Here is a 26,024-nt window from a genome sequence, read left to right on the forward strand (position 1 = left end):
ATTATAAAAAATATATAATAGAGGAACATGAGAGAACTTACGAAGATGCGTGAAAAAAATCCAAATTTTTTCAACTTTTAAATGTTTATAAAAATGTTTATGATGGATAAGATAGTTGTAACAAAGAAAGGCTGCATTCCGATATTCACTGTCAGTACTAAAAATCTATATTTTACGTATACTATAGATTTTCAGTACTGACAGTTGCTGATAGTAAATATCGGAACGCAGTCTAAAATTAGCAGAGATATACACTATCAAGTATAAAATCAATTATTCGCGCGCTTAATAAATCGATTTGAGGTAATTCCTATCCTGTATGCGGAATGTTATTAGGATATTGAACAGAACATGCGGTGCGAAAACTTTTGCGAGGCGCGAAATCGAATCCGCCGAGTAAATTAGCCCAGGCGCAATGATCGCGCAGTTATTGCTCCCTTAAATCAGACGCGGCCGAATACGAGATACGTTTGCGGCCAAAGTTTATTTAGCCTCGCTTTACGGCTCACTCCGAATTCACTTAAGCCCGAATCGCTGCAGGAATCGCCACGATGTCGTCCCATGCGATTCGGAATTTTGGAACCGCTCCAAGCGACCTTTGAATAGTTTTCGGAAGCGGGAAGGAGCAGAGGGGAAAGAGACAAAGAGGAATAAAAAAGGAACAGAGAGAGTGAAAGATGGAGGGAGGGAGGAAGGGACATACAAAGAAAGAATATGATCGTCAATCGGAAACTCTTCTACTATAAAAAATGTATATATATGGCAATGGTTATTCAAATGAACGATTCAGAAAAAAATTACAAAAACTGCGAAACACTATAGCAATCAAGAATTAAAATATTGAAATTGCCAATCTCTTAATTTGTCATAAACAACAAATATTTTACTGCAATCTATTTTACACTGCATGCTATTAATAAAATAAATTATTATGACCAGACATTGTCATTGCGTTTCTACATGCATTGAATTTTGTTTATCTTATATTGTCTGATGTTGCTTATTCTCGTTTCTCTATTCTGGATGCTCCGTCCCTGCTCTTATAGCGATTCTTTCAACGCCGGAGGTCCCGAATGCGAAGCACAATAGCGACTGGCATTCGAAACTCTCTGCACTCTTATTCGAAACATCTTCACGAGGAAGAGCTTATTCTACATTTGTCTAGCTAGCTCCCCCACTTGATCAAAATTTGACGAATAAATTATATAACAATTCGCTATTTATACGCTTTCCAAATCCATAAGAAAAAAAATTTGCACTTGTTTCATTTAACAAAAAGAATATTTTTTATAGGGGACTAAAGATGCCAGAAAAATCCATTATCAGAATTGCATCTTATTCTGCAGACATTAGAGATAATGTGAATTTCCTTTCGCATTATAGTTGATTCGTAATGTAACGTGTACGTATATGTATAATAGTAATTAGTATGTGTGACATTACTTACGAACTAAAAGAGCATAAGGTTCGAATTTCGGAATCCAGTGGGTTTGCCAAATATTTCTGCTATCGTGTACAGGTCTCGCGAGTCTCGCGAGTCTCACGAAGGTTCGTAGTTCGCGACCCGCATATGTCCCGTGGAGGTATGCGCCTCGCGTGCCTGGCGCATCTGTTGCACACGCGACGCAGACAACTTGCGACACTACCAACACGTTAGAACGTTCGATGTTACACGATGATCCGTTCGAAATCCAAATTTTAAATAAAAATTGATTTTCTTACGTTACATACACAGAATAATTTACTTCAACGCGCGACACACACTCGGTATAGTTTGCTAAACGAGCAGCCGACAGACACGAAAGTGTCTACAGTGCCAATTTGCAATTAAACTACCCAGGTATTATTCGACCACACACATACCTACGAGTCCTCGCATCGAACCGCGACTAAGCCTCAAGTTTATGGTTTCGGCGTGTCCAGGTCAGAGATCATACGCGGAGATCATCCCGAGAACCTCTTCGGAGTCGATTGTGGAAGTACGCGTGTGGGTGCAATCGGGCGAGCCGTGGGTTCGGGACTTTGGGTCGTAGGTCACGTGGGTCGTGTCGCGATAATTAAGAGGTATCGCGCTTTGCTAGTCGAAACGCAGATATAATATACGGAATGAAGCGGGGCAACGTGTTATCTGCGCGTGTAACGTGAAACGCGCGGATTGTAAATATGCTCTTAGATTTCACAAGGAGCAGCCTCTCTCTCTCTTGGTGTATTCTGTAGATCTTGTTTACGGGGATGCGCCGGAACGGTCAATGGCTTATTGACGTCCGTAAGACAGCTCGACAAATATTTGCTCGAATCTCGCGACGACGTTGTACTAGATGATTCGTGTAATGGTATACACACGCATACTTTGCGCGAACACCGAAAGTATTCGTGAGAAGGTGCTATACTCCGGCAAACTTTAAAACCTTTCACAAAGTTTTTATTTCAAGCTTTGTAAGACGAATTGTGTGAAACTTGTGAAAAATGAATTTAAATTACCTTTTATGAATAATCAATTTGTATAATAACGGAGCTATTTTGTTATAATAATACGAAAATAATAAAAATATTCTTTTTGTTAAATTGTAACGTACAATTAATACATCGACAGAATATTTAAGATTCGATGACCCGCGAAGTGAACGCTTGTGCTCACTTTCACCAGCGGCTTACTACAGTCGATCGACAGAGAATGACGTTTCCAGGCCTCCGAGGGGGAGAGCATACTCCGGTTCCGTGATCGCTTCTGCCTTCGCCGTTTATACGAAGTAGAACGCAAATGCACAAATGCAATTAAAACATACTCGTAAAATTTATTAATGCCAAAGAATCGTGAGACGATCAATATAAATTCTGTCATTTATTTATAAAATCGTTCTGTAACATCTGCCTTAATCTTGTAATCGATATCTTGTACAATGAGAAAAAAAGAAGTCGAAAGTTTCACTTTACAGCGCGACCATCACGGAAAATATATTATACGGTAATAAAACATGCACACACTTATTGGCACGTATAAAATCTTCGTGCATTCCCATGCGCACGGCATGCATATACGATCATTTCGTTGTCTCGTCCATCATCTCGGCAATCGAATAAACTATCGACGGGAAAATAATTTAACGCCAATACTGCCTACGTGAGTCGTTATCGCCGCGAGCGCGGCGGTACTCCCTCGCGTGGCATTTCACCCGGTAGTTAGTGGGTGCTCAGCGCGCGAGTATCTCCCGCGACGCGTGTATTTGGATATTTTTAGAGTGTGGGTGAATCACTGTTTGGCCGAGGCAGCCGCGCTCGCCGGCTCCGGCACCGACAGCTAAATCACCGCGATTTCAGAAATAACGACCGCGGAAATTAATAATCCCCCTGGGTGCCCCACAGAAACCTCGTTCCCCTTCTTCGTGACCAAGTGGACCAGTTGTTCGGCGACGATTACGTCGCGTACCTTTGTTATTATATTATCAGGTCTTATCTCACGCGATTGTGAATGTTATTTTATATTACTGATCAAAACTGCCGCGACGGCGCGTCTTATTTCTTCCCATGAGATATTCGCTAAGCTCTCCATGTTCATCGTTCGGAATTCCTCGTCCATGTCTACACGCGAGTAGTCTCGCCCGGTCGCATTATGACTCGCATTCCTATTCGCAACAGCAGATCGTTATCGTTTTATCTTTCTAGCCATCGTTGTGTCTTCGATACGATTACAGCGTAGGCAGAAGAAGCTGCGATAAGAAACCAAATTTTTTTTTTGCTTTTGCGATCAATCATTCGCTCTTTTTCTCCTCTGCTGTGCTATCCCCATTGTTCTTAATACAATGAATATGATTCTTATCTCAGAAATTAAAAATTTTTCGATAGCAGCAAGTATTTTTAAATTACACGCATTGTCCCAAATGCACTTAGTTACCAACGTGACATTTTAGTTTCGCGAAGACCGATCAAGGGTTGTCGAAAAAATGAACGCGGTAAGGTAACGGCTGAAGGGGCGCTCACCCCGTCTGCTCGTTCATTATGTATTTTAATAAGGCAAGGAGGCGAATGGCAAATATATACGTGTACTGCGTACACCTGCGTTCGCTTATAGTCAGCGCCTAACCGACCACGTTGCTTACTAGCAGCTCGTAAAACGAGCGAACCTCGGTCTAGTACGTAGGTCTAGACCAGGCCTGGACTAAACCAACGAGACGGCGAATCCGAAATAAGCCCCTGTATTCTATTTCGAGGCCGACACGCCATACAGTACCTCAGTATCGGTATAACACGCTAATGATTCCTTCATCGACCTCTCTTGCTCTCGTCCTCCTTTTGTATACATACCACTGTCATTGCGCCCTGTTTGAATGCATCAGTGTTTAAAGTCGCGCCTGAGTCGTATACGGTTCACGTTCAATCAATAAGGCGTATTTAAAAAAAAATTATCGTAATATGGCTCACCGATTTCTTGCCTGCCCCTATATACTAGATACATGTGCCAAATCGATAATTTTTTAGCAATCAACATTTTCAACAAACTGCATTACGAGAAATTAAAAGATTTCTTTATAACAATATTGTATTAAATGACACGCATATCTCTGGGATATAAATTTAGATATTTATGTGGGGATACCAGCATTTTGATATTGAAAATGTCGCTAGATTTCATGTTACATCGCTAATTACTAATATTTATTATCGTTAATAAAAAAAAAGTAAACTGAATATTTCACTTTATAAAATGATTTGGATGTGATATTTTGCGCTATCTATAAATCATGATTAACGCTGAGTAATGTAGATAAATAAATAAATCGAGTGTTCACTAAGCATAATTAATATCCGAGCAGGTTTATAACCGAGCCGCTCTGTTAAACCTGGCTGCTTTAATTTCTTTTTAATTAATAGTGATATCTAATTACTATAATTAATTTTTAATGAGTGACGATAATCCGCGCTAATGATATTGCACGTCGTAAATCCAAAATATATTGCATTGCAGTCAAGCCTACGAGCAACATGAAACATTCATTCGTGATTTACAGTTCGTGATCTCAATGTGCACACGCAATATATCGTATTTTTAACAATTTAACAATTTCGACGGAGTATCTCCGACGTTGCATTGTTGTTTTAATGATATTCAAATATCCTAAAACTGTTACTACAGACTTGATCCATTACATAAAAAGAAATGATGAAAAATAAATTGACTTTCTCATTTTTGTGTATCATAAGTGTATTGTACGTTGTCCAATTCTGTGCATTCGACATTTCACATTTTAAGTGCATCTCAATGTGCTTATAATCTATTTATTCCTATCATCGGATTTCCTTATTCATCAAGTCTTGCAACGAAGCGCGATGCGATCGATATGTCTTTAGAAATGGAAAAAAGCGCGTCAGAGACACTCTTTCGTTCTTTGACATCTGGCTCGTGCAACTTCCTTTTCTCTCTCTCCCTCTCTCATTCACTCGCGCCGCACGTCTATCTCTTTCTATCTTGTTCTTGCTCGCTCGCGTGGTCTTCCGTTCCCGCTCACGTCCGCGTGACTCATGTCGCGGCGTGCGACGCGCCTCGATAAGTGTCGCCGTCTCTTGGGGATTTCGGGAACCTCGTCGGGGATTCCCCCTCCCCCCTACTGCCGCGTTGCGCGTAGCCGCGAAACATCTCCGGCGGAGGGGATGCTCCGTCGTTGCGGTGGGGGCCGCAGACGAAGGGAGGAGAGGGCCAAGCTACGGCAAAACTTTTGTCCATTCACGGCCGACACGCTCCTAATTGGGAGTACGCTCCGAGGTCTCGTTCCACGCGCACGGATGCTGCTGGACCGGACCGGAACTGATACTTAGGAATCGTATTTCTTTTTCCTCTCGCGCTCGCGATTGACACTCACGCCCGAGCGTAGGAGGGATCTTTTATTTATCAAATCTACAACAGCAACAATGTCAATCGCCGATCGAAATTATTTTTTTCGCCGGAAAATTATCTCAAATAGATATGCCATTGTAAGTCATGTACGCGTTTAAAAGTAAATTTGGTAAAAGAGGCATATAAAGGTTAATAAGAATTAAATTTATTATAAGCGTCAAAATGCATATTCAGACATGCGAAAACATGTTTTTACGCAAAAGCGTCCTTTATACTCCGCACGTCAATGTGTATTTGTCAGCATTCATGCATGCTTATCTAAAGGAAGTTATATTCGCTACATACACATTCACATACGTCAATGCAATTTCCGTTCGGTGAACAGAAAGTTTGATCACTAGAATTGAATGTAGTGTTTTTTTCAATCATGGTCTTGAGAGTTGTTATTTTGTGTCGAAATTGCAGACATTGTTGCAACGATTTTTTTACAGATTTGTTTTATAGAAATAGGATGGATTCGCGACACGACCTAATTTAAAAAAATACTGCACGACTAGATGGATTCGACTGTGGCATAAAAATCGTTATCTGATATTAATTCTACGTTTATAAAACGATATGCTACAAATTATTATCGCTATTTTGTAAGTGTTCGCATTTGAGAAACGTTCGAATTTTGATGATTCAACTTTCATTGCAATTCACATTCGAAAAAAGTTTGCTGAGGACTGTGCTCATGTGCAAATAAAACAAATGGCTTTTTGACAAAATCTTCTTTGTGATAAAAAAATATTTTGAAGTAGTAATAATTCGATTGACAGAGGGAAATAATTCACGGAAATAGCGTTTTTGCAATGCGAGTTTTTTTATGTTGTGCAATAATGACGAATCAGCGTCAATATGAAAGTCAATATGATGATGTCGAGAAATGTACCATGCTAACGAGCTGGGAGACTCACTCGATTGTCGTCGATAGTACCGCGAGTCAGAAAATTGCGCTGCAATCTTCTGCGCGTTGCCAGACGGAGCAATGTACTTTATTCCATTGCGCGTTTTGTCACATCGTTGGTTTATGGAATTACTATGAAAGAAACTGCTCTTCGAGACTCGTCAAAAAGAACCTAGCGTATAATTTCTATTGTAAACATAGTCTTTCGCCTTTTGTTACTAGTTATGGCTCTGATCTAATGATGCCTCTAAAATGGCAAGCCATTTGCAACTTTGCTTGATTTAGAAACCGCATCGAATTAAAAGTACGAATTCACACTGCTCAACTACCGCGTCGCAGAGAGAGAGAAGTTAATTCGCTTTCATGATTTACACTTTGGTCGGGAACGTTTTGGTGCGTTATACTTATTCAGACGTTACTTTACAATATGAATAATTTTAGAATAAGTTTATTAAAATAACTGAAAAAAGTATATCCTTAACCAATAACAGTTATTATGACATCTTACTGCCAACAAAATCTGACTCTTATATTAAACATTAATTTCACTTAATTCATTTTTTCTCTTTCTCTAAGTCATATATTTTATTTATGTTTTCTTCAATCACAGTAAAATATAAAAATATAAAATTGCACAATTTTGTCGATATAACTGATATTTAAGGCCTAGCGAAGATTTGATCTGAAGAAACTTCGGTTTTCCCAGGTTAGACGAACGACGTGCCTACGTCATTAGCTCGTAGCCTAATCAATAGACATAATTATGAAACTATGCGCCATTAATAGTCCCGAGCCGCGCGGGTCATAATCTCGTGGTGAAGGACGGTACGGTACTAGTTCGCGCGTTATTAAGCGGGTGTATTTTATAGGAAACCGGTAGTTGGGTAATAACGAGCGAGGGTTGCCAACGTTCGATTATGGTTCCTTAACATTATTACATGCTAAAAGAGAATAACTAATAAAATGCACCGCATTGTGCCTTCCAAGCAATATTCAATTATGACGTTAGAAAATCTTAACATTCACATTTAATCCTTATACCTGTTTCTATTAATAATTAACACAATATCAATTCATTAATTTGCGTTATATAATGTCATTCTCAAATAATAGCAAATAATTATAATCTAAACAAGAATTGGAAAAGCAAGATAATATTTAAAATAAACACGTATCGTACTTTGTTTTTCAAAATAAAAAATGTCTGAAAATTACTTCATTTTAAAATAAATAATACAGGAAACATATCGAGTTCCTTTTCTGAACTGATTTATAACTTTTATAAAACATGATAAATTATAAATTATTGAAACATCCGGTAAAATATTGTACTTTTTACGGAGAGTCGTCGTTCATTGACGTCTGTCCGATTTCTTCCTTTTTTCGTCCCGTGGTTGACTTTCCGCTAATCAAAGGATGCGACAATCGTTTGCATTTCCTGTGGCCAGTCATTAACATCGGCACGTTTCAGTGGGGCTTTATCGTTTATCAGCTAGCGACAACACCCTTCTATGTCGGCCACTTTGCCGCAAGTCGGCCGCGCCATCCCCAAATCGCTAAACTATCCTCCAAACACCAAGTACCGCACTAGGGAAACTTCGACGTTAGCCACCCTCACACCTTCGCCGTTTGACCCTAGAATCGGCCAAGTGGCCGAGAATCTGACCAACGAGCAATTACGGACGAGGTGCCGAAAGATTTTGTGGTGGGAGATTTACCACTAACCGACATTATTTACGGAGCTGACTGGCGAGCAATTCTATTTTCGAGATGTGCCCAAGACTCGCCACTTGATAGTGATGTTTGACAAAACGTTTCAAACGTACAAATTATCTTAATGAGCGAGCGACTTATAAATCACGCGGCGCACTGACAGCTATACATTCGTCAACCACGGGCATGTTAAATCTTTTTTAATTTTTTCTCATTTTACCTGCGCGAAATGACAGATCGCTTTTTTTTTCTTACTAATAGTCAACGATACAAATAGTTCTAGTGATGGGACTTACGGCAAATGACCATCGGTCTTAATGGATATCACTAGCTTGCGTTATTCGTCAATATTGTCAGAGAAACTCGGTAATTTAATTTTTCCTCATTAACTGTCCCTGATGTACGTACCGATTCGTCAACGGTTATCGAAACAGACGATTTCGTATGAATACTCGTGAAATACACTCTTAAACAGCACGCTGTAATTAACCTGCTTTGATATTCCGCCTGTCAATTAGAATTCGTATGCTTGCTCTAAGAATCGCAGTGTCAGTGATGTGACAGATGAAATGTTTTTATTTATCGGCAAGTAAATTTCACGGAAATTTAACGTAAAGTTGTCCGACAGTTATTGGAAAAATCCGATATATAGTATACTTATACCGAATGTACACGATTTTGTTCACGATACGAAAGAGATCATATAAATATTAATAATTCATTTCTCTCTGAACTTATTTTAGTAAGTAAAATATTGATATGTCATACAGCAGCATCTAACATGTATTAAAATTTAGCTTTCAGATATAATGATTCTCGATTTTGGAGCGGCAATATATTTCTCACTTATACGCTCCGAAATGTTATTTATAATCTTATATTAATCTCTCTCACTTTCTTTGACGCTCCATATTCCCCGTATACTTTTGCGAGGACTTTATAGTATAGACGTCAAAACAAATGTGAAATTTGCCTGTTTTACAGCAGATTATATTTAATTGCAGTACAATTGTAACGACATGTCACGTAGATGAAGCTAATCTTAACTAGCGGTTTCTAATAAATACACTGTGCGCGCGCGAATATGCACGAGTCATCGTTACCAGTAACAAATATAACCATGTTGAACATTCTTATCGGTTTTTTGTCGGGTCTATATTTAACATTTTGATAGCTGTACATATTCATAATTTTCTTCATACGTTATCTGCGATTTAATTTACACAATTCGTCAAGACCGCAACGCTATATCGATAACCAACGGCTCCAGAATATCGCGGCGACATTTATAGCGCGATACTAACGCGTGTTTAAACAGAAAACGCAAGAGGCTTTTCGAAGTGTGTGTATTTTTCTTTCGAATTACGTGGAGCGGCCTGTCCCATCGCGTAAATACCGGCAACGTATCGAATGACTGTGTTACCCGCATCGTAGTAGATTTTCTGATTTAAACGCTCCTACTAGCAGCGAACGCGTGACACGGTCGAACCCTCCGGCAACCCTCCGGGATTATCTCACCCCATGCCAACGCGGAGCGGCCCATTTCCGGATATACGTAGAACGAACGTACACCTACAAAGTTCTCTCTCCCTCTTGTAACACAAAATACACTCGATCGGCACAATCCTGATCACTTCGCTCTCGCGTGACCCAAAATACTCGCTCCTCAGCCTATCCGCACTAATCCTCGTCACCGAAGCTACGTGCACGTAGTCGCAACGATCGCGATCACTTTCCTGTCACGTAACGAAGGGATACTTTCCGATTTCTCTACGTTCGCACTGATCGGTAACGCGGATTCTTTTCCGGCCAAACGTTCACGGCCGATCGGCCGAAGGTCGCGTAATCACTTCAGTCTCGCACGACGGGCAACGCGGGGAGGAATCACACTAATCAACAGCACCGAACTACTACCCCGTGGGAGTTATCGAGCGTGGAACATCGTGTCGTGCACTTACCTGTTGCCAGAAGTGGGCGAGCGTGAATAAGGGCTCCTTCTTGTAGAGCCATTCCATGGTCGTTATATTCCGCGAGTTGGCCTCCGCGGAGGCCTGCATGCTGGCCAATGCCGCTGAGTTCAGACCCGCTAGTATGGGCTGCTGGAGCGCCGCTGTCACGACGGAGGTGTTGCTACCGGCTACCAGATTGGCGTGGTACACGGTCGCGGTCGGCGCATCCTCCGAACCACCAGTAGCCAGCAGTTGGGCCCCGATCGGCGCTGACGGCCCCTGGAGCCCCAGTGACGAAGCCACTTTGACGGCTTCGAGCTTCTCCGGCGGACGCAAAACTGCTCTTCCTCGTTTGCCGCCTCCGCCGCCGCCGCCTCCGCCTCCGTTGCCGGTCGCACTCGGGGAACACGTTTTAGGCGGCGGTTCCGTCGGTACCGTCTCTCACCGGCAGTCCACGATGCAGCGCGCGTAGCGTGTCACGCGTCCACTCGGCGGCTCGCGCTTTCGTGTTATTGCCACGCGATGAGCATCGCCGGGCTGACACTCTCCCGCGGCAGCGCGCATTCGACCTTCAGACGTTACCTTTTCGAGAATTTTTCAACCGTTACAATGCCGTGCGTTGCAAGTGTTTGATCGTTATCACTCGTACGGCGCGTACTCTATTTATCGATTTCTAGTCTAAGCGAAGTACTTCGATCGGTTTCTCTCTCGTCGTTCTGCGATCCGAGCCGATCGTCTGAGCTTAGGTATAGCACGTCGCGATTCGTCCACAAGCAGTCGTCGAATCAAGTTGCACGACACAATTCTGACGGGCTAGATAATAGTCTCACGTTTGTCGAAAACGCGCTCGGTACCACGGCATTATCAGCACTGTGCTAAGTGTCTCGATCTTCCTCGATCGACGGATCGTGTTGATCCGTATCATTCGTCACCGTATCATTAGCCACTACTATTAGAGGGTCATAGAACTCCTGGACCGGACCAACTCCGCGGACTTGTCAAGATCGCGCAGTCTCTCACAGACAGTCCGCCAATATCGACGTTGTGCTCCTCTTCGTCGTCCTCGTCGTCTATGTAGCGATGATGCGAGCAGATCTCTACCCGCTGCTGCATCACACGGCGCGCATCACGGAACGGATCAGTGTTTCTCACTCGCGTCAAAATCGGGACTCAGTCCGCTACACTCGCGCACTTCGGGTGCACAATCGACTTACACAAAAAAAAAAAAACAATCACGACGATGTGAGCACGGAGTCTCCTCCAGTCACACGAGGAAGATCACTTCGAGATTCGGAACACTTTGGTGACACTTGAAGGTAACACTTGATCGATACGCCGCGCGATTTCGAAATCTGCTCTCCTCTCGTAATCCGTTCTTCAGCAGAGTCTCTTGAGTCTCATTGATATCAGTTTGACGGCAGGTCCGATGTCTCACGTCCAGTACCTTCTTCCGTCGAAGGGCAGAGAGGTAAAGAGACGATCGTGTTTTTTTTTTTCTTGATATCCTCTCCTCCTTCCTCGTTTCGTGGTTCCACTGAAGCACCCGGGTCGCGAACCCTTTCGTCCGCTCTCGTCCGGATGACCTCAAGAAGAGAGAACGAGACCCGTCCTAGCAGGCTCCTAACCTGAAACTAAGAGCTACCGGACGACCGATGCAATGCCTGGAGGAGGCGCAGAGCCAATGGTGGGAGATAGGCGGGAACTACGACTCGTAGTGGGGTAGTCCAACCCCCCACACGACCAATCTTGGATTCTGGGAGTATCCCCACTACGGTCGCGCGCCGTCTGATCTCGGAAAGGACACCGCGTGAGTGGGGATAAGCCGCGGGTAGAAGCGGGAGGCCGCGGAAAGAAGCGGAGGCTGGCTAGGTGGTCCCTACCAAAGCGGATCTCATATTTTCAACTCCCCGACCGCCCTTTTCCAACCCCTGCCGATCGCTAGTTCCCTTCTTCGTTCCTTACTCTTTTTCTTCTGATTTCCCATCCTTTCCATCCGATCTATCCCCCTTTCGCTCCGTCTATCAGCCTGTTTCATTTTTTCGACTTTCTATATCCCCCCCTCCCGCTTCCGCCTCTCTCATACTGTCTTTCTCTGTTCTACCTCTCTTTCTGTCTTCTTGGTCCCGCCAAAACCCCTCATCTTAACAGCTTAAGTAAATATCCTTTGTTGAAAAAACATTCAAGTTAGGTTTAAAATTAAGTAAAATTTGTCACAATCTCCCGAAAGATGACAACGTCTTTATTATTGACTCAGTAAACTATTAATGACTCTGAGCAAAGTTGGAAATCATTTGACAATAATCGGAGTACACTTTGAACACCAATCGAACACTTAATGAGATCGATTAAATTTAATTAAATATTATTCGATATATTTTTTTCTCTTAGAACTTTTTCTTAGTCCACTATCCAGTATTGAATTGTGATTGAAGAAAAATACTAGACGAAAGATACAAAGAAGAAAGAAAGACAGTTGAGAAGTATAATAAATACAAGTAAATGACAATTGTGCATTAGAACTTCAAAATAGTGTAATAATGTAAAACATTTTTAAGTAAAATTCAGAATTTGATTAGCTATTTAAAAATCTTTTTGTTAGATGTGACGGAACTCTTTAGAAAATAAAAATTACGAAAAAATCATGATTTGGCAAGCAAAGTAGTTCAAACTGTCATTTACGCAAGAATAAAAATTACAGGCTATCCAAAGTCTTCTTCGCGCGGCATATCCACCATTACACGCGGTGCCTCTCCTTTTCACTTAATTACTTGAAAATTACTTCAAAAAGCAGGACAAGGGTTTCCTTCCTAAATCGTGAACTGCATCTATAATACCTGAAGTTTAAAACTAACAGCTTAATCAACATTGCAGGAACACCGTACTTCAAAATCAATAATGTCATTCATTTACTAAACACGCGGTTAAAAATTGAATTTATTAAATCTCGCTGCTTGAACAGTCAAATAGTTCAGTTCACGACATAGGCGAGAGATTTCTTAGTAAAATTTTTTTATTTCTCTATCTATTCGAGCAAATCACATGATTGTAACTAAAGTTCTTCGTATCAAGGGACAAGATATTTCGTTAATATTAAATAAAAAATTTGATATGTCGTACTTTCACGATCTTAATCATCCCACAAAAAGAGAAGAGAAAAAAAGCAGTACTGAGCAGTTTATATCAGAATTGTTCTTGTCGCGATGTTATGGGGTTGACTTACGCGTCGTAAATAAAAAAATAGGCTAAGGGCACACGCGTGCAGATAATAGCCCACTGAAGGGGTTAGCCGGTACAACCCGCCTTTTACCGCGGTAAACCCACTTCGCACCAGTTAACTTAACTGGTATCGAACCCGGCGCACATACGAGCACACGTAACGTTCATTTTCATACTGATTGTCTGCGGTATTGACTTTCGACTCCGCGAGATTGATTGTTGCATTTATATAACTCTAAACAATTTTATTTCCGGCATAATGAATTAAAATTGGACATTAAACGAGAAGAGTTATAATATCATGTTGATTATCATTGTGAAAAAATTATCTGTGACATTTCAAAAATTGAAGTTAAGAAAAGTATCGAAAAGCTAACATAATTTGTTCGAGTTATAATATTTGAAAAACGTGTGTTTTAAGAAGATAATGTTACAACTGTTTGTTTGGACATACAATTGTCAGTTTAGAGCACAGTACGTTCTATATATCTATGCGAGGAAATCATTTTTAATTTTTATTGCAATAATTTTGCAATGCGAGATACAGTATGTCAACTAACGCATGTTAACTTTTTTGTCGATCGTTGAGCAAGAATGATATTAATAAAGAAAGAAAAAGTCACTAATTTCTCGAAACTCACTAATTTTTATGAGACATTTCTAGCAAATGATAGATTATTGCAGAAGTTAATGCAGAAATTTGCAGAATATTTGATTAGATGTAATACTGACAATGAGTATCTATAGTTTGTGTAATACCGGGCGCATCGTCATTAGAATACTGACTGGATACTTGTTGCTCGATTAACGCAACAAAGTTGCAGCGTGATGATCGATTTCGTACGATTAAGTATTCTGCGCTAAAATTGGCAATACCATCAACAGTTTGGGATTGGTTTCTACGGCTAACGCGGCTGTTTAGCTCAAGGAATTTCAGCCGGTTGTTATTAATGTGACAATATGTCTGTTTTCATATTCTACAACGGATATCATTCGTCTCGTTCATTCGTATTCGCGAACGATGCAAGAAGATAAGTGATAATCGAAAATCGTTGCGACACGGAGAGGAGGATGTCATTTATAATTATTAACGGAGGAAATCTATTGCGTTTGATCATACTAAGAGACGTAATATTATGAAATCATTATCCCTAAGCAAAATGATCGTCAATAAGACAAGACCTCAATGTATCCTCACGTTGGTGCGATTTCCGCGCGAAGTGTTATTTCGAAATCACTTTCAGTGCTCAGACGCGTTTCGCCACAACGGCGACGAGAATTCGCGAGAGGTATTGATTGCTCCATGAAGTCCGCAGAAATTTCATAAACTTGTAATTTTCGGGACCGATGTGACGCGGTGTTACGACAGTTTGTGCGCTCGCCGGAGGCTAACGCGCGAGATTTATCAGGCGCGACTAAGCCACGAAAATACTACACGACTGCCGACTTGTCAGCGCGTACTTTACGATCACCCGGTATAGCGCAGGGATTAGTTTGTCAACGCCGGCCGGCGTGCGCGACGTGCGTGTGCATCCGCGTACACGCGTGTCGCGATGGGCAAGATTAGTAATCCTCGCGTCTTGCGTCTTCGACGGTTGGAAATATAATGCGTTGTCCACACTTGGATACATTGTTGGCAGAGCCAGCAGCCCGGACAAACGGCTACGTTATACGCGGTCGCATAATGCGCTACTTGCGCACACTCGCACCGCCAACGACGAGCGTGGACTCGAGTTTTAAATAGAACGAAGACATCCTGAATAGAAATAAAATGTTCTTGTAGAAATGTACCTTGGAGCAAAATTGAGAATTTCCAAGCTGCATTTAGCATAGGGATTATAATTACATATCTGCGTGTTATATGCTTCTATAACTTCGATAGAAGCACTGCTTGCAACTCCGATTCACTCTATTAAATCTTTAAGAAGAAAATAATCTAACAAATTAAACTTTCTGATATTTATGAATTTTTTTCATCGATATAAATAGTTCAATTATTAATCTTGACAGAAGTATCTCTAAATCAATAGTTGCGTACGTATTTAACATAATGTAGGTATTTTCGTAAAAATCTGAGAATTTTGTATTCATAATGTAACAGTGAATTCTCTAAAGAGATATAGGAGACGTGGAAGATGATTTAATAAAATGACTTTTTATTTGATTATAATACCGAGAAGAGGTATGCATTAAGTTTGTCAGATAATTAGAATTACAATCGAAATGGTTATTCTTGATCGAAAACGAGCAGATAAATTTGACTGACAGTTCGTTGCTCAGCACTTAATGAAGTAACGTGAACTTCCAGTGACATATTCCGAACAGTCTATCGCTTTTAGTCTGTTATTCGATAAGTTCTTTAAAATAGCCTTTGTATCGCAAAATTATATTATATCTCGTTGCAACAATTAATATTAAAATGGAATATTCCACAAATTTGTCAGAAAATATTAATTTTTGAATAGAAATATTTTTTGTAGATTATGTCGACTTTCTATGTTTATACTAGAATTACTGATCCGGAAAATCAGCGGTAATTTAAAATAGCGGGATTGCAAAACGGTTTTGACGAAAAACCGTGGTGACGCATAATGGATGTTTATTATTTTTCTGCTGATTCGCGTGGTATTCCTGCGCGTTTTGAAAAAATTGTTTTAAACTTGTTGGACACTGGCACGAAATCAGACACGTGATGATCGTTTACATTTACGATTAAGATAAAATTACCGGCCGAAAGTATTTGACCGCGCGTGGATGCTCGGCGATTGGCCAAAAGCACGAATACACCCTCGCGTTTTGCAATGCCGTTGAGACGATTTTACTGCTCGTATATACGCGGGTATGGCCGGTCGGTTCTCGTAATAGTACGACAAGTTAATGCGTCGCCTGATATGCGACGTGCCGCCCGGATTTCGATGTACCGTGGAATAACTCACTTGCGACAAATCATTTCGAGTTTAAATTACATATTTCCCAGACGTACGCCCGTAGCCAGCGCGGATTTATTTCGCATTTACATCGTCCATCGATGAGAACAAAAACCGAATTTCTCGGCCATTTTCCGCGTCGCCGCTGCATCGCTTACGCGCCGCGGTTTCTCGATCGCGTTTCGCTTTATGCAAATTACCGTTGCCGTCCGTCACAGATTTTTACGCGTGTCGCGCGAAAAAAGCGACTGTCAAGGGTGCGTGTGTTTTTAATTCGCAGTCATTCTTCTTCGAAGATAACGTAACGCTGAATATGCGAGAAGTCGATCGTTACGCTAATCCTTCCGATTATTTCTGCATATAACAAAAGAATCGTGCATAAAACCTTTTACTGTTGTTCGGAGTTTGATCTTTTTTTTCTATTAGAGGAAGAAAGAACTGATCGCAGGGCAAAGAGAGTCGAGACGAACGCCGCGTCGAGTCGGAACTACTCATTGAGGTCACTCAAATGAAACCTCTAGGAATTCGAAACGCGCCCTCGTTTAATCGGCGGAATTTCTTTACCTTGTCGCGGGAACGTCTGCGACATCGCGCACGAACGGAACGGTTTGAACAAAAAGTCCCCGGGTGCCGGCCTGTCGAAAACGGAACCGCGAGAGACGTCGTGCGTCACGGTCGTCTTGGAATTTCGCTGCTCGCAGCAGAGAGACTCACTTTCTTCCAACGGTCACACGCTACTCAATATACCGGTCGACGATAAAGTCCCTTCCGCCGCCCTGTCCCCGCCATTGGTCTTCGTGGGGCAACGCGATTCTCTTCGAAGACTCCCCGGCGATTGTAACAATATCTTTTGCGCGGAGGCACACGAAGGATGCGCGACGAACGAGAGAACCGTAAGTTCAAGAGCCGCGCTCAGGGACGTCGTCGCGCGACACGCTCGCGGTAGGAACGACATGAGACTCAACCGTCTGTCTGTCCGACAGTAAGCGAAATCTTTTTTACACCGGATAAGAGCAGGGAAGCTGGAGGGGGGTACAGATGGGGGGATATATACGAGATCCAGGGAATGAACTCGATCCGCGGATGAACGCGGTGATTATTTTTCGAGACAACACTCGAGCGCGTGTACTCTCGACATGAAAAAATACGTATTTTCAGAAAACAGAAAAGAAAGAAGTGTTTCGTGGCGGCTCGCGACGATCGCGTAAGATGTCGAAGAAGTGTGGCACGGGATCGATCGCGATTAAAGTCCTTCGTGAGTCTCCCTTTTTCCACGACATGCGTACCATGACGTCGCACCTAGGTTCCCACTAATCTCTTTGAGATGCATTCGCTTAAAGTAGAGGAGTTCACCAGCGATACGGCACGGAGAAATTTTCTCTCTCTCTCTCTCTCTCTCTCTCTCTCTCTCTCTTCACTAATGATGATCTCGCGTCAACGATCACGAGTTTCGTGAACACACTTGACGCCAGTTTCGCGCGTTGAAACGCAAATGAAGTTTACGATCTCGTACTCGAGACGTTAAGGTTTACGTGTTTGCCGATCTGAAACTCGCGCGAATTATAATAGTCAGCTAAGTGCTATCAACCGGGTCTCGAGTTCTCCGACAGAGAGCCACTCGAATCGCGTTTCTCACTCTCCTTCCCGAGCCGTGAAGCAAGTTGGTTGACCGCTCGAGATAAAGGTACGTAATGCGCCCGAGACGATCTGGAATCCGTCTGATGGTCACGTTCACGCTGGTACCGTTTCGACTTTCAGATAATCCGAAAGAATGCCTGCACGTGTGTGACGTATTCGCGGGGGGAGACTTCTAGCGAGAAAGAAAATCCCACAAAAATAGTGCTGATCGAGAATGCATTTATCGTATCAGCGCACCACCTTTCAGTCGATGCGAAAATACTATAATCGTGCGAATTTAGTCTTTCTGACACATCACTATTGTAACGCGACTTTTTGTAGATTATAAATTATTTCCTTTAAAGATAATTTTATGAGAAAGAAATATTTAATCAAAATTAAATGCAGAAATATAGGTGAAATACAATACTGATTGTACGTATTTTACACAATTTTGATAAAGCAAATATGCTTTTTGGGTTCTAAATGCATTTATTATAAAAATCTCAAATGGATATCGCTTTGCTCCAATCTACTATTTCAATACTTCCAATCTGTTATTTTAATATTGGAAGTCTAAAAAGAAAAATCTTTTTATATTTGAAGATAACTTGACGTAAGAAATTGCAAGTTCGAATTAAAACTTTAAGAATAAAACGCGGTTATTTATTTGCAATATTATTATTTCATACTCCTTGAATCGAAATTATTTCAAATGCACCTATCATGTCCATTGATACAATAACCATCTCTAGAGAAAATTGCTTAAGATTATTCGCGTATAGCCCCTACGTGCCAATCACCCGCGTCAACTTGGATCATCGCGAAATCTCTCGGGGGGGGGGGGGGTAGGAAGGGGGAAAACTTTATCACAGCTGAAGATTATCACAAATACACAATCACAAATCGCCGTTGACAATCACCTGCTGCAACACAGTCTTTCCGTCGTTCTCCGTAGGTCACTCTTCGACGTCGTCTTCCCTCGGAAACGTTCCCCTGATCTTCGCGGTCGTCCGCGGTGTCGGAGCGCGAAGAGAGAAAGGAAATCCGCGCGCGAAGCAGGTGAAAGAAAATGAAATAAACTCTCCGGAGTCAGCAGTGTTCGGGGGGAGCGCCTCCTTGCTCGCGCGAGTGTCCTCGAGCGTAAATGGGGTCGGCGGGGAGAGCACACCTTACACCGAAGCACCACTGCCTGCACTCGCCCGATGATCCGGCGCGTGAAGCGTCGTGTCGGCCTATTCGATCCACGCACTCCACGCGCCTAGTGTGCGTGTGCGATGATCCTGCTGGGCCTGTGTTCTGGCCGAGACTAACTCGAGCGCTCGGTGCCTGCAGCCCTCGCAGTCATCCCTCCGGCCACGCACTTTTCCACCCCGGCGAAAGAATTGTCCGCCTCGGTCTCGAGGCGCGTCGGCGGATCGTCATCAACCAGCCGATGCTCTCCGTCGCGAATCGTCGCGGGTGTCCCGCGAACGGTCGACGTGCCTGTTCGACCGTCACCGATGTGCCCCCGAGGATGAATCCAGGGTGAGCGATAGGGGGTACGCGAACGCATCGAGGTTGGACAAGACTTAATCAGCTCGGGGACGGGAGACTGCTCCGGCGCGGGCCGTACGGTGGCGCCGCGTAACGCGAACCGATGGAAACCAGGCTGCTGGAACGTGAGGGTGGCTACCCCCACCCATGTGCCGAGCATCCCTTCCATCCACAGCCACGAGGACACGGACCGCAACGCCGAGGGACGGTTCACTATATCAGGTATCGGAAGTATCGGTGACTTCAACGGGCTGATCGGAAAGAAGGGTTGCGCTACGCTGAAGATGTTCCAGTTGAAACGAGGTTTCTGATCAGCTGCGATGGAAGAACGTGCGATTACGGAGACTTCTAATTGAGAATCGATTATAATTATAATCGCCGAATTACTTTCGCTTTTCTCTTTCTATGGAAATTAGATTTATAGTGCTCTTCTCTGCTGGAATTTATATTATATTATACTGTTCTTAAAAAGAGTTTCTTACTCGGGAATTATACAATACGCGGGCTTGTAAAAGTCTAAATCTATATATAGACTCATTTCTGCAATTTTAATTTAATAAAAGATAATATCTATATACGATTAATAACAAGGTTAAATAGACTTGAAAACAACGTTCCAAGATAAAACAATTTATCGTGAAACAGCTCGAATCATTAAAGTAAACGGTCTTAATACATATATTTTAAAACGGAAACGTTGATATGTATCTTGCGATGTTAATTCCAAGTTTACATCGAGAAACGTATTTTGGAGTGATGTGCTTGAAATCCAAGCGGGAAGAAGTCGAGAAAATAAGGAAAACTGATAGTTTGGCTCTCAGGTCTTCTTTCCGATCGGGAGTCAAAGCACGGCGACAGGGTGGGAAAAGGTGCATGAGCATGCGCTCGGAAGGGGTGATCTTAGGCGCAGGTTCTAACCCCCTCGTTCCCCCACCGCCGTCGCTTCTGGACGATCGCACAGCTCGACGTTTTTCTACCCTTATCTTTACTTCGCTTCTCATCCTCACCCGAAAGCTTGTATATGCACTTTCGCAACTCGTACCGCAGCGACGTTCCATTCGAGATAGTGTCAATTCGAGATTGGCATCTCTCTCACCGTGTTACCTTAGCAATATTTTTTCTCACAAAAATTGTTTATGATTCAATAATAGTGAATCAACGGAATTGAATGTGCGACAAATAGAATTTTTCTATAATTCTGTAGTAACATTTATTCACACATTTTCGCTCATTTTATCTTACGTCTTTAATTGTCATTGTTCTTAGGAAACAATTATTATTATGGCTAATTACTTAACTATTTTTGATGCGTCTTTTATTTTATTACTATTTACTACCAGTCTGATTCAGACGTTGCATAGTGATCGCAGGATACATATAACGTAACATGTATACTTAAAATATACGCACTCTTGGAAACAGCTTTCAGAAAGGTGCACTTGAACGAATGTTAGCAACTGAATGGGGGCTTTCATCCTGAGAGTCGCGGCCGACAATGTGCAGCACACTCTTTAAAAATTCCTGCCAGCATTGTCGCAATCTCTTCTCCGGGAATTGTTTCTACAATCGATTCTCATTAATTACCTCGGAATTATTCTCATTAATTCCGTTTCCTCGTTAATTCATCGTGTTCTATGAGTTGTAACCGACAATATGAAGTAAAAATCTTGAAATTTTTTAGAGTCTTTGAAATTATGCAGCCTTCTCATTATGAAAGAAATTTTTCATATGAAACGTTTATTTTCTAATTAATATAATAAATTATTTTTAATTAATCTTTGCTATGTAACAAATATAAAACTTATTAAGTTATATATCGTAAAAAATTTATATTCGTAGCAAATGTACGAAATCTTAAAAAATAATACAATTATTGTTATTAAACATTAACGTTATCAAACATTAAGAATTAACGTCGTTTCTGATTTTATCATAAAAAGACGGATGTGTGATTCCCCGAGAAGAATTAAAACCGCTTCTAAATTATTTCCGCGCTTGATACTAATCAAACATAATTCCGAGGATCTGACGAAACGAGATCTCGGTTCCTCGCGATGGCCATGACCATCTGCTGTACATTACTTCGCTTTGTAAGTACACACAGAAACGTTGCCGCGTGTAAGACAAACCCTCAAACCCTCAAACGACTGGAACGGCATTACTCTTCCCAGTTCTTACGCTCATCGTAATTTCACGAAGAAGAATGTTCTGTCTATAGCGCCAAGCGAATAGATCAAACGTGTCATCTTGATCGTTGAATTATGCTTGCAATATATAACTCTAACAACCGTGCTAATAAATTACCTCTCTGCAACGGTTATGCATAATGTTATAAAGTAGTAATTGCAAATATTAAGTAGAATTCTTTTTTTTTCTGTTGAAACGTGAAAATTCGCGATTTTTATATAATTTGCAAATTGAGATCGCTATATATACCATTGGTGATTTACACCCGACACTGTGTGACGTAACATACGTCGGTTCTACAATCTATTGTTCAATATTGTCCTCTTGAGGCGAGGGTTAAGCGTTCACTTTCGATCACATAATGAGTGGCAATGTAGGCCAGGAACGTCCAGAGGGTCGTATTTCGCCGTACGTGGCGATACTCAACACTCGGGTCGAGTCATACAAGGAATAGTCGATTACATATGATAGCGCACCATAATTCTCGGAATTTCGCGTAATCGCTGTATAATACATAATAATAAACGGGAGTATCGAATCTGCGATAATAAATATGTTGACGTATTGAAAAATGTTTAACGCCGAATGACTTTCGGAAACTTTGCGGTGCGCGAATAATATAATTATTGTTTATTATAATTAAGTAAAAGTAAATAACGATAAAGTATTCTAATATTTATTTATATCGTGGCGAATTTAAACGTTTAAAGGCGTTACATCTTCTTTTGTGACAGCTATCTCCTGAAACATTTTAATTCATTTTACTTATTGTTATACGATAATCGAGACTAACAAAGACGTCAAAATTTCTCAAAGTGCTTACAGTGCGTATTTATAGAACTTGCCATGCATACGCGTGATAAACAAACGAACGCACGCAACAGGCACGCAATTGCGTGTCAATTTCCTTCAACAATGCGAAGAAATTTTGGAATATACATCGGCGATATAATTTGTCGATACAAAAGTACATTATTGTTTCCTGTGTACAAAACGCAACCTCTTTATCAACGTTGATTGATGTTAAATTAGGAAAAAAAAACGCACAGATACTTAATATTACGTTAAGATTTATTGGATTTTAATTATCCTCTACTGAATCAAGAATATCAATTGCTTATTTTTAGAATATATATTTATCATTTTAATAGCTAAGCAACAACACAATTATGAATGGGCACGAATAGGTATAGTAATCTATGAATCAATTTACATGCTTATTTCAATCATTGTGAAAAGTCTTAAAGAATGCGTTATTTCGATTAAGGCGTGCATGCTTTGAGCATAAGATTTTGTTTCCACGCAGCAAATGATAAGCAAAACTAAAGCGGTCGTTCTTGCATCAACGTAGTTCTCATGCCGTCTGTTCTACTTTATTGTGCAACGTGAACGTTGTAATTTTGCCTAATTACCGCAGCAAGAAGTAATTTGCTATAAACGCTTCTGAGGATTAATTAAGACATTTCTTAAAAGATCGTGTTTAAGTTCTATACGTGTTATTGTATGACGGAAATATAATTCATTAGCTGAACATATTCGCGAATGTAACGCGCTATTATATGCTATCTGCAATTGTGTGTATGTGTGATCGAATATTACCGTTCGGCGATTGTATTAATCAACCGGAAATTTTAATTTACCTCAAAATTTATTGCAAATTTCTAACAAAAGCCTCAAATTATTGAAAGCAATAATAGTAATTATTTTAGAGTTATTAACACAATAGATCAGTTAAACAATGGTTATTTAATTAATGTTTCTGAATAATTTGCATTATAATTCTGTTCGGTTGCAACTTATTCGAAGATATTCTGACCAAATGCTAAAAATCGATCAGGACTGTCTTGAAATAATTCGCAAAGGGGTTCATAGAGTCGTCTAGCCGGTTCGTTCGAGCCACCAACAGTCTACACGATGGGAAAAAGCAGTTATACTATTAATAAACATAGGCAGGATTGTTATTCGACGATTTTATATTTGCATACGGCGAATCAGGCTCTGGCCCTTCATTGCCCCAGAAAATAGCAGGAACACCGCGCCCAATCGGCGACTTATTCGACGATTGTCATTAAGATTTCTCGTCATGGACGTAATGCTGAGTTCCATCTCCCTGCATAATTAAAAAGATTACTTTGCATACGCGCACGTATGAGTTAGCGCCTGAGATAATCCGTTGAAGAAAATTATACCGCGTGCAAAGACAGATTATGTAGCAAATATACGTATATATAATGTCTGGCGTTATAAATATATATAAAATGATATTAGATTTTCCAAGAGAAATATTTCTATTGTGAAAAATATTTCATAAAATTTACTAACGCAGTCATGTTTAGAAGAATAATCAGCGGTTTATATCTTAAAATTCTAATAATACATCTAATAATACATTAAAACTGTTAGCGTAACGCATTACTTTTGCGAATGTGTCTTATCTCAAGTTACAATCTCAACGGTTCCGCCACAAGACATTCAAACGTAAAACGCGACTAATATCTTAAAACGATCGCTATCAGCGTGGTTACGCAACTATCGCATAGGCGACTAGTATGACATGCAACGTATAAGGACGACTCGGTGAACGTTGCGCCATTGGCGAGACGTCTTTCCGATCGAGTATTTATCAAACCGCCGAGTAGTACACGTGTTCACGCCGCGTCGCAATGTATTCCCCAAACAACGAGTGCCGGCAATAAACGATCGCATTGCGCAACGTAAAATAATTACAGCGCAAACAACACGTTTGGCCCGACTTGATACGCGTTATACAATCGTTATACAATGCTATGCACGGAGAACACAAATGAATGATTCGATCGGAGCGCGACACTATGTCTGTACTCGTCTCTCTTTCCCTTTCTCTCTCTCTCTCTTTCTCTCCCCCTCTCTCTCTTTTTTTCGTTGGCGATGCGAAAATGTGCATCGTATGCACATCGGCTCGACGACGCGGACAATTGCATCCCTTCTAGAAGCCATTCGTGATGAAAGTCCACACCATGGCGCGACGTCCACGGGGGCAATGGGGTAGTCGGGTGTGGGAGTTACATTCCGGCCGAGATTAATTCGGAGCAAAGAGGAATTTAGCATCTATCTCTCCCGGGCGGCCGTAACCCCCGCGTAACTCCGCACTAGCCGCGCTACCGTTTTCGAGCAATTATTTCAGCAACATTGCAAAACGATCGCGCTGCGCCTCCACCGCGGTCGCCACCGCCGCGGCGCCGCCGCCGCGCCGCCGTCACTGCCGTGTCGCTGCATCGTTGCACATTGCGTGTCCGAGCGCGGCAACGAATGATGCATCATCGGAAATCTGTTGCCGTAAACGTTGTAAACAAGCGCTGTTATACATTATTATCGGTACACGCATTTACGTATTGTTTATTACGCAAGCGATGATAAGAACGTAACTTAGCGAGTATAGCGTTTTTACATGTTATGCAACTCGCAGCATTGGATACGTTATCGCACCCCAATCTCCGAATCGGTAAGGCGTAAAATCCAAAACGGCAAACAAGCAGTGCAGATTTATTGTACGGATGATCGATATGCAAATGCTATCGCGAAAAAATTCCAGATGCGCGTCCGTTGGGTTTCGGGGTTCGCGAGCGAAACTTGCTCCTTCTCGCAATGTTTCTTATACTCAAATCGATTTCATACTCGCAAGCACCTGGCGGTTTTTCTAGGCTGTCCCCTCAATTGCAGTGACATATATTCAGACAGGACACCGAGTCGAAAACACCGAGAGAGCGAGACGCGTATAATAAGCTGTTTAATAATCAATGCGCGTGGACCAATAATTACGAATCGCGGAGCGGGTATGCAAAAGAGTAAGAGATCGTTCCAGACTGGTTTCAGACAATAACATCGCCGGTACGATCGTATTATGAGTATAATATACCCTGTGCTCTGGCCCTTGATTTCGATATGCTCTCGATTACGTTGTAATTTCGATATGCTAAGGCGACCGCGCCCCTTTCTCACGTTCGCCAAATTTCCTTTTATCTTATTTTACGTTCGCTCGGTGCATCTTCAATTAGTCAACTGTCAACCGTATCCACATTAACACTTTGAGCAATGTATACTTATTCGACATGTTTGTGGTA

The 26,024-nt window shown here is 41.6% G+C and overlaps 1 protein-coding gene across 6 annotated transcripts in view; it reads right to left on the reverse strand.

Annotated features, from left to right (window-relative positions):
- Cut (homeobox protein, cut) overlaps nt 1-19,625 on the reverse strand; it is a 136,894-nt gene extending 117,269 nt beyond the window's left edge. For 3 of the 6 annotated variants that reach the window (XM_071718830.1, XM_071718822.1, XM_071718839.1), the window contains exons 1-2: nt 19,125-19,624; nt 10,451-12,079 (exon numbers count right to left, since the gene is read on the reverse strand). In XM_071718830.1, coding sequence (XP_071574931.1) covers nt 10,451-10,549 — 99 coding nt within the window. In that variant the 5' untranslated portion in view covers nt 10,550-12,079; nt 19,125-19,624. Of the gene's footprint in view, nt 1-10,450; nt 12,080-19,124 lie in introns of all 6 variants that reach the window. The other 3 variants (XM_071718852.1, XM_071718813.1, XM_071718846.1) reach the window with 2 other exon arrangements.
- Between the last annotated feature and the right edge of the window lie 6,399 nt (nt 19,626-26,024).

This window comes from Temnothorax nylanderi, unplaced genomic scaffold, assembly GCF_030848795.1.
Source record: "Temnothorax nylanderi isolate EJ_2023f unplaced genomic scaffold, tnyl_v1.0 TNYL_tig0007_pilon, whole genome shotgun sequence".
In the NCBI taxonomy this organism is placed as follows: Eukaryota; Metazoa; Arthropoda; class Insecta; order Hymenoptera; family Formicidae; genus Temnothorax; species Temnothorax nylanderi.